At 37.0% G+C, this 13,513-nt stretch overlaps 1 protein-coding gene across 1 annotated transcript in view; it reads right to left on the reverse strand.

The window, feature by feature from the left end:
* The window catches only part of SNTG2 (syntrophin gamma 2), a 330,881-nt gene that overhangs the window by 225,477 nt on the left and 91,891 nt on the right, over positions 1 to 13,513 (reverse strand). Inside the window, exon 7 of the mRNA XM_071211871.1 lies at positions 6,454 to 6,541. Coding sequence (XP_071067972.1) covers positions 6,454 to 6,541 — 88 coding nt within the window. The remainder of the gene's footprint in view (positions 1 to 6,453; positions 6,542 to 13,513) is intronic.

The raw sequence follows: 13,513 nt of genomic DNA on the forward strand, positions 1-13,513 counted from the left end.
GCCGGATTCTGACATGTACATTAATATGTTGAAAGGTTCTGAGAATTCTGTGAGAAATGAGAACCGTTTAACTTTGTTTAATCAGTAGTTCTCAATTTTATTTGACAACTGAGCAGTTTATTTATTTTTTTTCACTTAATACTACATACAAAACTCTAGATTAGCTTTCCTCACATTCTATTATTGAGTATTATTTTCAGAATGGCAACCCTAAGTTTTTGGCATTTCTATGCACGTTTTATTATATTATCACTTTGCAGTCCTTTCCCAGTGCCTTTTGCTTTAACTCCATAACTAGCTCATCGGTAACTTCAGAGCAATATCTAAATCTTTCCAAGTCTCTGCACTTTCCAAAAATTCTAAGGGCAATGCTATAGCTCTATGCAATACATGACTAAAGGTACCAAATAGATGTATACACAAGTGAATGAATAAATACATAAATTTTAATTTGATGGTCACTTTTAAGCTCTAGATACCTATAATTTTATTTCTCATGAATATTTTTTGATCTCTACACTAAAAGAAAATTTTGAAGTTTGTGATTTCTTTCTTCTGTCACCAATAAAAATTCATTGTTAAAAAAAAATACCAGTATCTATCATCATTAATGATAAAAATAGACTGTTGTCAAAAACAAACAAAATATTAGAAAACAGACAACACAAATAGTTGACAATACTTATAAGTAACACTTAACTGGGAAATGGATGTGGCTCAAGCAATTGGGTTCCCGTCTACCATATAGGAGGTCTAGGGTTCAATACCCAGGACTTCCTGGTGAAGGCAAGCTGGCCCACACAGCGAGCTGGCCCACGCAAAGTACTGCCCCATGCAGGAGTGCTGCCCCATGCAGGAGAGCTGGCGCAGCAAGATGATGTAACAAAAAGAGACACAGAGGAAAGACAATATGAAATGCAGCAGACCAGGGAGCTGAGGTGGCACAAGAGAATGAGTGCCTCTCTCTCATACAGGAAGGTTCCAGGATCGGTTTCTGGAGTGCCTAATGAGAATAAAAGCAGACACAGAAGAACACACAGCGAATGGACACAGAGAGCAGATAATAGGGGTGAGGGTGGGGTGGGGAGAATAAATAAATGTATCTTTAATTAAAAAAAAGAATACTTAGCCAAAAACTTGAACAACCATCTATATCAAAACTACATTGACCACCCTTATACATTTAAAATAGGAAATCAAAATCATGCAGTTGCTGAGGAATATAGTTTGGCAATTACTCAAAAACTGAAACACCACTGAACTGTGTATGTAAAAGTGGTTAAAATGGGAAATTTTACGTTGCATATTTGGTAACAGAATTAAAAAAGAAAACTTAGAACTGTACAACCCAGTGACTCTAATATAAACTATGGGTTGCAATTAATAGTATGAATTATAATAATACTGTTCCTTCAATTATGACAAAAGTACTGCACTAAAGCAAGGTGTTGATAATAGGAAAACCCTGAGAATAAGGGGGCACATATGGGAACTGTGTGTGTTCTGAACAATTTTACTGTAAACTTAGAACTTCTCTAAAAATAACAAACAAACATGGAATTATTTATGACCCAGCAATTCTACTCCAAGGTACATACCCAGGAGAATTAAATGTATGTTTGAGCAAAAACCTGTAAATGAATATTCAATGAAGCATTATAAGTTATAGCATAATAGATACAAAGCAGTGCTAATAAGACCCAAGACCCAGAAATAACACAAATGCCTATCAGTGGATGAATTAAAATTTTGGGAGATGCATACAATGGAATATTATTTAGCCATGAAAAGGAGTAAATACTGTAACCTGCTAAAATATAGATGAACTTTGAAAACATTATGCTAAATTTAAAAAGCAAGACACAAAAGGCCACATTTTCTATGATTCCCCTTTTGAGAAAGGGCAAGGATAGGCAAATCCATGGAAATGGAAAGAAGAAGAGTGGTTGCCAGGGCACAGAAGGGGGACTTGGGACTATCTCCAAATATATATGAAGTCTTTTTGAGAGGTGATGGAGTATTCTGAAATTAGGTAGTGATGAGGATTGCACAACATAATGAATACATACTAAAAACTACTTAAGTGTACACTTTAAAATGGAGAATTTTATGTTAAGTGAATTATGTATCAAAAAAAGTTGAAGAGTCTGTATACAAAAACAAGGAAAAAGTAGGCTCAATCTTAATGACTATTTTCTCTTTAATATAATTTTTATGTGTTGAAATTTGATATTTTCCTTATAAATCTGTTTTAATATTTTATTAGTCTGTTAATTGATGTATTTTGTTTTGATATTTTCTTATACTATTAGTTGCTATAGATTGTTGGACCACTCAGAAAACAACAAAATTACACAGGAATCACTCAGGCAAAAGTAATTTTGTCTTCATGGTGTCAATTCACCAGAGAATATATTTTGCCTGAATTTATGAAAGAATTATAGCCACTGTGCTTAAAACACTATGGATACTAAGATTTTAACACTTTTAGGTGATAAAGGACTAAAAGGACACTTGGCATTTAATGAATTAAAAGAGACCTCAACATCCTTACCAAATATGAAACCTGAAGACCCAGTTCTCTCGGGATTTAAAGGCCAGGCTATTGCAAAATTCTCTCTTCCTTTTGTTTTGTATATACTTTTAAAGATGTGCTGACCTACTTGTCCAACTGACCTTGGCAATGCAGATACAGCAAGAGTTACCAAAACTCTGCACAGGACATCAGAAACAAAGTTGATAGGAGTTACTAGGTCACTGACAACAGATCTAACCAAGGAGTTCACAAATTTTAAACGGAGCCCACGGACAGAAAGCTAGGATACGGGGTTCTTAACAAAAATAGCATCCAGCACCAGTGGCTTGAGGCTGTGCAATTTCAAGAACTGTTCCACTGCCAAAGGGAAATAACATTTTACGCCTAATAGTGGTTTGGGATAATGATTCATTGTTTAAACCTTCAGTGTAGGGCGTTTCTTCCCTTCCCTTACTTTGATGATAGTTTAAAGTGTTTTTAAAAATTCAGCAGCTTTCACAGCATTAGTGAAAACTGTCCTAGAAACCTCACCTGCCTATCACACTCTTCCCCCGAACATCACCTTACTCATTAGGTAAATTAGGAAAAGCCCTGAAATAAATTTTATCGGTGTCATTGTGTGCACATCCCCTACTGTCCACCCCATATGCTTTTGTTGCAATATTATAAAATGTTTATTATTTTTCCTATGCAAGCAGATACATACACAGTAGACAAAACAGAGATATTGATGGGGTGATAGGCACACAACCAACCAGGTAGTAGAATGCTGTAAATTTATCACCTTCCCTTCACACAATGCCAAATAATATGAAATGAAAATCAGCATTCAACATTTATAGACTCTAGAGCCTTTTAAGTTATACTTAAAAGGATCACTTTGAAACCCAGATAAAAACCTTCTGCTCATATAATCTTATACTTTAAAAAAACAAAACAAAACACCACCACCAACAAAACCAAGTCTGTGACAAGAGACAACTAATCACTTCTGTGATTAAATTCTTACAATCATTTTTTCTTTAAGGTGTTCATTCTGAGATTTAAAATGGAAAGACTACATTATCTAGCCCTTCTTCACTGATGAAGTAACTCAGTTGTCCAAAAGCGATGGAACTATTTGCTTTTCTTTGTTTTAATCTTCATATGTCCCCCAAACTTTAAATCCTCCTTTCACCTCTGTCAACTGTTTCTTCTCTTCAAACTGCTCAAATACACTTAGTAACTTCATTCATTGGTCTCTGAGGATTTGATATAATTGATCATGAGGTACAGAATATAAGGAGTAATTGAACTTACCTTTCAGATACGAAAATAAAATGTGTTGTCTCCTCATTTTTTATATATCTACCCTTCTCTTTTTCAATCCACTATCTTTCTTGTTTTTTTTTAAACCCATGAAGCACCTTGTCTTATTTTCATCCTTTCCATCTTAATTGTCATGCATGTTACTGAATATGTGGCTATTGGCACTGCCCTGGCTGCCCCATCCTCTCAGACACCCTCATCTGAACCCATTGCTCCAGTGTGCTTACCCTGATGAGCACTGAATGCCAGTAAATACAGAGTTTCCTTGTGGGCTCTCAGAACTTCAAGGTATCCTTTAATACAGCCAGTGTCTCTCTGGATTTCTATCAATATTTCTCAATTTTCCAGGGGCAGTATCCCAGCGCTATGCATGATTTTTCTTTCTGTTTGAACTTTTGACCAGATTTCTAGTATTTTCCACTTTCTCGTACTTTGGGAATACTTAACCTTTCTGTATGAACAACCCCATCCTAACATTTCTTCTTTTTATCCTAGAAATCCACTAGGCACTCACATCGACTGCCAATATTTTTCTGTTTAGTAGAGGTATTGCTCTTTTTAAAAATTAGAAGATGTGGTGAATTTTATTGATATATTTTTATATTAATGAGTCTAACATCAATTGTTCTAGGAATAGTGAAAAGCATAGCTATGGCCACTATGGTTTGATAGGAAAAATGCAAGAACTGAAATTGATTTGCTGTGGGTTAGTAAGGTAGATGAAAGTAGAAATGGACTGTGATTTCAATGCTCAATTTTTTTCAAACGTGAACCGTACTCCAAGATCAATATTCAGCAACTGATTTGATCCCCAGTGTTCTCCATAACAGAAAACTGTATCTGGGGGACACTTATGGCAATAAAAAGAGGATGACATTAAAATAGAGGGAAAATTAAAGTGCAAGAGAGAAAAAAAAAACAGCTAGAGAAGATAAATAAGGATGGGATGGGAAATGGTGCCTTCTTTCAGATGAGAAACAATAGGAGGAAAGAAGGGAAAATTATGGTACAAATGAGAAGAGGGAACACTGAAAATTGTGAGCCACTTATCTACCAGGCTGGTTGCTTCCCACAGCTGTATTAAATTTTACAGTGTTGGAATCACTAACAGATTACAAACTCCTTGTGTGCTTGAACTTTTTCTGATTGCCAAGAACAGTGCCTGACAAAGAGCAGGCCCTCAAGCCACACTGCAAAGGAGCCGAGTAAGTTCTGCCTCCCAGAAAAAGGGCAAGTTCAGATAGATGGAATATGCCTAGCACGGTTTCCATGGAAATCTGAGACCTGTTGAGGTTAATCCAGAATGACAGTAGATGTGTTAAAGGATGTCTAGAAGTTCCAAGAGCCAGCAGGAGCTCCTTATTTACTTGTGTTAAAAGTACACGGTGGGGAAGTGGCTGTGGCTCAATCAGTCGGGCTCCCGTCTACCATATGGGAGGCCCTGGGTTCGCATTCCGGGGGCTCCTTTTGAAGGCAAGGTGGCCCGTGCCCATGGAGAGCTGAAGGCCCGCACCCGGGAGAGCTGGCACAGCAAGATGATGCAACAAAAGGAGACAAGCTGACACAGAAGAACGCACAGCGAATGGACACAGGGAGCAGATAGCAAGCAAGCAGCAAGGGGTGGGGGGAGACAAATAAAAATTTAAAAATTAAAAAAAAAAAGTACATGGGGTGTGGGGGTACGCACACCCAAGCAGTGAGCTCAAAGAAGGGTGTCTGAAAGGACTTGGGAGGGAAGCAATCCCAATGTTAATCTTAACCCACTTTGTGTGAGTGTGACCTTGTGAAATTGTTAATTTTAGTTAAGGTGGGAACAACTGATGTGGGGTGGTTTCAGTCTTGTAACTGGAGGTCTTGTGAAGAGAAAGCCATAGGGAGGCCCCAGAAGCTGTAAGTCAATAGCATTCAGAAGAAAAAGAAGACATCGCCATGTGATGGGAAAGCCAAGGAACCCAAGGACTGCCAGCCGGCCAGGAGGCGACCAGTCCTGGGAGGAGGAGGCAAGCCTTCCAGCCTCATGCTGTGAGCCAATAAATTCTTGTCCTTAAGCCAAACCCCTTTCTGATAATGGGAAAATTTTATAAAAGGTGACAGCTGGATAAAATAACTAAAAGCAATAACTATTTTCCTTAAATACTTTATCGACAAAGAAATATAACTAAAACCTAGATAATAATTCAAACAAGAGAAAATTTCAATCTCTGTACGAAAATAGGGTAGGCATTCCTTAGTATAGGTTTCATTATTTTCTTTCTTAGGTTAAACATTTCTTAGATAAACATGGATATTTTAAATAAAATTTTGTTTCTATATATGTATATATGTGTAGGAATAGATATACATAATCACAGTGAATTTACTTTAAAGAGGAAACACAGTTAATGAAGCAAGTGGCCGTCTGAAGATACATTCATTTAGAAAGCCTTGATGTACTGAATGCAGAATGTCTTAGGAACAAATGCTCAGGTATCAATCTGCGTCTTTCTTCTCTCTGAATATATGCTCAGGAAAAGATTTATACTCCTGTAAGTGCTATATCATTTGGGAAAATAATGAGGCAAGGAAGGAAATTTCTATAGTACCCTTGAATCTCTCCCCTTTCTTCTTACCTAATGGGAGTTTCAGAAATGATGGCGCTTCCCTGAGATACTGAACAGTGATGGTAACTTCATCGCCAGCGTTTCTCAAAAGATGCACCTGTCAGTATGACAAAAAATAACTACTTTACCATCACAAAAGGACCAGACATAGATTTATAGAATGAAAGCCTACCCTCCTCACCTGTTTCTCAAGAATTCAGTGTTAATGATTACCTTTGAAACACTGAGAATTTTGTAGGATTTAAACTGGGCTAATAACAGAACGGTTATGTACCCTCCAAATTAAAGAACTTCAAATTAAAGAACTTTATCTATATAAATATTATATCCACCAGCAGAGGTTTGCTATAATTTAACCTTCAGATCAGGCTCTCTGCATACTGTATGAATGTCATCTTCAAGATAAACTCATGTGAGAAATCAATTTATGACTAGCCAATTCGCAGACATTGGCAAAGCACATGCAAACTTGATTAACTGTGACATAATGACCTATAAATATTACCTACATAGCTTAAGTAATATTTGAATTCTCAAGAAATTAATGGACATTAATACGATTTCACATCCTTCTGTTGGAATTTCAAATTATCTTCAGGGTTTTAGTCATTTCACATACAATTTCTTTTATTTTATTACTTATTTCGCCTAAAGTAAGCTTTTTGTGCTAAGCGTATTTACTGTTGTTTAAGTAAGTTTATTTGGGAGACTACAAATTCTGCAGGTTATGAAGACCAATTTATTAGACTCCATCTCAGTCCCGCTCTGCGCATGTCTATGTACTTCTGCTTCAATTCTAACAAAAAGCACAATAATAGCTAGCCCTTATCTCACCTACATGTTTAACCTGTCACCAATTTGAGCAGGTTTCTTCCTCAACTCCTTATTCCCTTTGTTTTGCTTCTTATTTCTTGTGTCAATTTTCAAACTCATCATTTACTACCTGCTGTATTGCACTTGTTAAGAACTTTTAAAAATATCCGATGGAGTTTGGGAAGCAGGGAGGTGTACAGCCTAGATGAAAAATATTCAAAGGCCTCCATGGCCTCAGGAATCAAATCTCAATACCTTTCTGAGTCATTCAAGGACATTTCCACTCTAACATCAATCACCGTCCCAGCTCTACTGCCTGCTCTCTCCCCCAGGCCCCCTCAACTGAACGGACCCTTGATAAAAGGCAATTCCAAGAAGACTTTGCACTCTGTACCTCTGTGCTTTGATTCACACCTTGACCTCAGAAGTTTCCTGCTTTTGCCTATGCTTTATGAAATCCCACCAAAAATTTCAGAACCAGGTCAGTGAAACCACTGCTGAAAGGCTTTCCTTAATTCCATCAACTATTTTCAACATTCTTCCTTTTCCGACCACTCCTCTTCCTTGCTTTTGTGACTAGTGACATGTGTGACCTCCCCCGAGTAGAGCAGGTGCCACAGGGTATGTCTTACATACATGAAGTCCACGTGAACCTATGACATTATCTACATCACCCATTTCTCAAGGCTATACCACAGGAAGAAGCTGAGGCATTCCTAAATCCCAGGTCAACCCTGCTCCTCCTGTCGCCAAAGCCCTCTCTTCTCCCCAGCTGATTTAGATACATAAATTATGCTCTATGCTGTGCTCACAAAATATCACCCAACCACTGTTCACCCACTGTTAGGAGCAATTCTCCAAATGTCTTGCGAGGTTGAAACATGCCTTCAAATATCGAGCAGGGCTTGGGGTTCAAATATCTAGTAGTACAAAGTGACTAAGAAACTGAAGTAATTCTCAGACCCACTCAGGGGAAGACAGTAAAGCTGAAATTATAGTGGATTTTTCTAGGACCATCTTCCATTCCTGTATAAGATCCTACAGAGAAAACAGTCAATCTGCTGCAGTTTCTCCTCCCTAAAAAGAAGAAACAGAACATACATCTCTTCCTTGATGAATTGAATCCAAGATGAGTGTGAGAAAAGCTCAATGTAACTACATCCTCTCTTTCTGTATTGAAGGAATCCCTAATTCTGCAATGCTGATGCTAAATAATCCCTTATCTCTGGATATGAGAGCTGTGAGGGTAAGAGAGGGGAAAGATAACAAAAGATAACCATTTGTTTGCCAAATTCTAGTAAGAGGATCCCTGCTTTTTAATTCCCTAGTTATTCTGAGAGCTCAATTTGATTTTAGTTTAAAAGACCAGAGTAAAAATAGAGAAGACAGATTTGAGACTTGTGCAACTCCTTGAAGTCATGTGCCTAAAAATGCTGTTCTTCCTTCTAAATAATCTAGTCTGTTTTTAGCTACTTCTTTAGTTGTTCTAATTTGCTCTGTGGTCATGTTGCTTTAAATTCTTTTTGGAATGTGTTAGAGAGTGTGTCCGTGTGTGTGCATATTAGTATATATATGTATACACACACATGTAAACACACACATTCATAACTACCTATCTACCTAAATATCTGAAGCTATTAAATCTACTCAATGATTTTCAAAAAACTTTCTGGAGAACAAATGTGATTTGCAGCATTAAAACTCCTATTTGGCAAGGGTTAATTAACCCAAAAGACTCACTCTCATATTTACATGAATCTATATGTTAGCTTAGTTTCCAGGTGCTTGAAGGGATATCACACTGGATAAGTTAATTTTGTGTGCAGGTAACAAAACAAGTCACTAAAGCGTGGGACAGAGTACCTGAAAAATTACACACTTAGTTAAGGCTTGTATTTAGCTACGTCTTCTTACGCTTGTCAAGTCCCAAATATTTACCCTGCCTTGAGTTGCTGTACTTTAAAATACCTGAATGAGACAAAGGTTTTTTTGCTTCATCACTGAATTTATTTATGTACTCAAAGCGTGCATGAAGTACATTAAAATAGATTTCAATATTGACCAGTGATGCTACTAAATTCAATAAATGACTTCAAAACTATTTTTCCATCCCCGAATCATTATCTAGAGGCTGTCAGATGTTAGCAAGCCTGATCTCACTCATCGAGTTTATATGGCAACATTCCTTTTCCACTGCATAGCAAGACATAATTGCTTCTTGCATCCAATTAAAATCGGTAATTATGGCACCTTTCCTAGAAGCTCCCTGCCACCTTTATGACTGCATTCCTAATCACCACTCAACATCTGCTCTGCTCTAACATAGTAAACTTACGATGTTTTCCCACCTTTAATTTAACAGCCACGCCATCAAACTTTTTACAGATAACTTGAGTGTATTTCTTTTTTAAAAAAAGGATTCAGTTTCTAAATGAATTATCCCCTAGTATTTAAAATTCCACTCACGCCATCTGATCCTACTAGGGGCTAGTGAGTAGCTCTAAACAAGACAAGGAGTTTGTGATGTACACAAAGCCCCTACAGGCAGTCTTGTCAAATGGAGTTCGCGTCCTAGGGGACCACAGAACATACCACATGATTATATTTGAGGGCAGTATCTAAAGAGTTAGTGCATTTTTACAATTTTTAATGGAAAAGAATCACATATGGCTATTTTAAAATATGAAATAATATAAACGTATGTAAAGAAAATTTAAATAGCTTACACATACCAGATTCTTAGTTCCACACCTCAGAGGTAACTGCTCCTAGTAGTTTTTGTGCATCCTTCTAGAAACATTCTACATTTATGACTTTTTTTTAGGGCAATTTGGTCATATGTATCAAAATTTATATATTTATGGCATTTTGATTCCACAATCCTATATGTACATATATTACCACATGGGAGTAAAGAAATGTGTTCAGTAATGTTTAATGTATTATACACACACACATAAATAGCATTTAACTTTTATACCATTGTATTTGTCCCATCTTTAACATGCTCTACACTTTTGACACAATTTTCTTTACTTAAAGTTTATCTCTTGCAGTTTATTCATTATTAGCACTATCTTGCTCTTTTTCATGGAAACAAAGAATTCCATTTTATGAATGTTCCCTAAATAATCCAATTAATTCTCAATTTCAAATATCTCTGTTGAGTAGGTTATTAATCCCACTTTTAATTCTTAATCTTGTTTACAGCTTCACTAATATTCTTTCATCAATCTTTTCCAAGGTCTTTCTATCTTGTGTTACTATAAGAACAATTTTTTTTTACTTGTGTATGTATGTATGTATATATTTCTTTTTAAAGAAGCTTTAGATTACATAAAAGTTAACATTAAAAATATAGGGGATTCCCATATTTCCCATATGCCCCACTCCTTACCCCTCCCATATTTTCTTGTAATGACATCATCCTTCATTAGTGTGGTACATTTGTTACAATTGATGAACACATATTGAAGCATTGCTATTTACTGGGGACTATAGTTTATGTTATAGTTTACACTGTCCCACACAATTCTGTAGGTCATGACAAAATATATAATGGCCTGTATCTATCATTGCAATATCATGCAGGACAATTCCAATATCCCCAAAACACCCCCATATTGCATCTATTCTTCCTTCTCCCATCCCTCAGAACCTCTGGTGGTCACTGCCTTTATATTAATTATAAAAGTTCTTCCATTGCTAGATAATAAGAAGTCTATAGGAGAATAATAATAATTCTCCTTTGTCCATTGTTTCATTCCCCAATCTTGAGGATTTGTGGATGGTGATGTCACTCTGCTTCTAATTGAGAAGGATCTTAGATCCCTTGGGGCAGATAGATGGAGCTATCTTGCTAGCAGTCTTTTTTAAATTTATGTAGTTGAAAAATTGATTTTTTTTACTTGTTTATTTTGTTGCTTTTAATCTTCTAACAAGTGTTGCTAAGTTACATCTCAAATTTTGATATGGTGTATTTTAATATTGTCATAAGTTTTTTGTGTCTTTCAGCTTTTCTTTTTTATATAAATATAACTATTTTAAAATTTTCCAGAGATATGGACATTTTTAAAAGCAATTTTGGGAAACGGACTTTGGCCCAGTGGTTAGGGCGTCCGTCTACCATATGGGAGGTCCGCGGTTCAAACCCCGGGCCTCCTTGACCCGTGTGGAGCTGGCCATGCGCAGTGCTGATGCACGCAAGGAGTGCCGTGCCACGCAAGGATGTCCCCCACGTGGGGGAGCCCCACGCGCAAGGAGTGCGCCCGTGAGGAAAGCCGCCCAGCGTGAAAAGAAAGTGCAGCCTGCCCAGGAATGGCACCGCCCACACTTCCCGTGCCGCTGACGACAACAGAAGTGGCCAAAGAAACAAGACGCAGCAAATAGACACAGAAAACAGACAACCAGGGAGGGGGGGGGGGGAAATAAATAAATAAATAAATCTTTAAAAAAAAAAAAAGGCAATTTTATTTCATTTTGTTTAGAGGACATGACATGCATTATGTTTTTTTATGTTTCTTTGTCTTCCTTGGTGGCCTAGCCCATTCTTACGATTGTTACATATGTTGAAAAGAATATATGGATATATGCACAGGCATACAGTCTCTCTCTCTCTCTCATACACACACACACTCTCAGTTTTTGTTTAATAACTGTGCAATTCAAATCCTCCACAGTTCAATTTTACCTACTTGATGTGGCTGTTTCTGAGACAGATGTGTGTAAAGCGTAATTGCTGATTTTTTCTCCTTGCATATCTGTCAGTCATTTCTCTATTAAAAATCATTATTTTTAACAGCCATGCCATCAAACTCTACACATAAGTTAAGAATATATGGGTGTGTGTGTGAGTGTATACCTTGCCCTAATTGTTCCCTTACCTCCTCTCCCCCAATGATTGTGTTCTCCAGTCTGCCCTTGTCGACAGTTTCATGTTCTTATTTTATATGTTGTTTGTATCAACACTTGCAAACATTCCATATTTTAAAGATGCCCATCCCTGTCTTTTCAGCTTGTTCCTTGTATTCCTACTCACATAACTCATTGACCGCATTCAGACTTATAGTTCATTGCTCTGAACAGCAATGAAAGATGACTAGACAAAAAATTCTGAAACACGCTGATTCCTTTCAATGTCAGATTCTTAGAGCCACTTGAATATCAAACCATATTTTTCCAATCTGTCCACTCTCTCACTCTAGTCAGTAATTACCTTGTCCTAGCTCGTAATGCTCCAACACATCTTCCCCTCTCCTCCTCTAAGCTGCTGACCTGGAGAAAATACGGGAACTAGCAAAAGAGATCCCTCCATAGCTGCAACCATTTCATCTACCTGGATACCTATTTTGTCTTCTATAATCTACCTTCCTTTCCATATAAGGATGAACTGTCTCTCTCCTAGAGAAAGCAAAGCCTTCAATTGTACTAGAGCTTCCTTATTTTACCTTCTCAAGGCCATTTCTCCATTAAAATTCTTCCTGTCTCTTTCCTGAATCATTTCCCCCTCTTCAATAGACCCTTTTTTACCCTACAAACATGCTGTAATTTGTCCTAACTTGGGGCAGTGGTAGAAGGTGGAGAAAAGGGAATAAAAACAGAGAAAAATTGCCTTGGTTCTACATCCCACTTCAGTTACTATCCCATTTCTTTTTTCCTCTTCAGAGCAAAACTGAAATCATAGTGTATTTTCGCTTCTCCTATTCTTTTCCTCCCATTATCTTTCCTGTCCACCCCAGTCAGATTTCTTTTTACACTATTTACCAAAACTGTTATTTCCAAGATTACAATAACCTCCAACAGGTGAAACACATTAGTCAAACCTCATCTTTTAAGATCTCTTAGAACTATTTTCTAAGAGAAATTTGGAAATATTTCAATTGAAATATTTTCATTTGACCATTCTTTTAAACGTTTCTTTAATTGGCTCTCAGCTAATCACAACTGCCTGGCTTCCTGATTCAATGACTGCTACCGTTCATTCAGTTTCATGGCTTCATGAACAATTTAGCTGCTGCTGATGAATCACGAGTTTTTTATCTCCAGCCCAGAGCACCTGACTGTTGGCTCATATTCACTACTACCTACATGGCACCCATTCAGATGTTAAATAGGCATCCTAAATGCAACACTTCTAAAATCAAACTACATTTTTTTTTCTTCTCAGTTAGTGTCCTCTATTGATTTCCTCCATATCAGAAAAGGGAAAATCCACTTTCAGGTTCTTCTGCCAAAAAATGTTGTGCCCATGCTTATA

The sequence above is a fragment of the Dasypus novemcinctus genome, chromosome 25, assembly GCF_030445035.2.
Source record: "Dasypus novemcinctus isolate mDasNov1 chromosome 25, mDasNov1.1.hap2, whole genome shotgun sequence".
Lineage (NCBI taxonomy): Eukaryota > Metazoa > Chordata > Mammalia > Cingulata > Dasypodidae > Dasypus > Dasypus novemcinctus.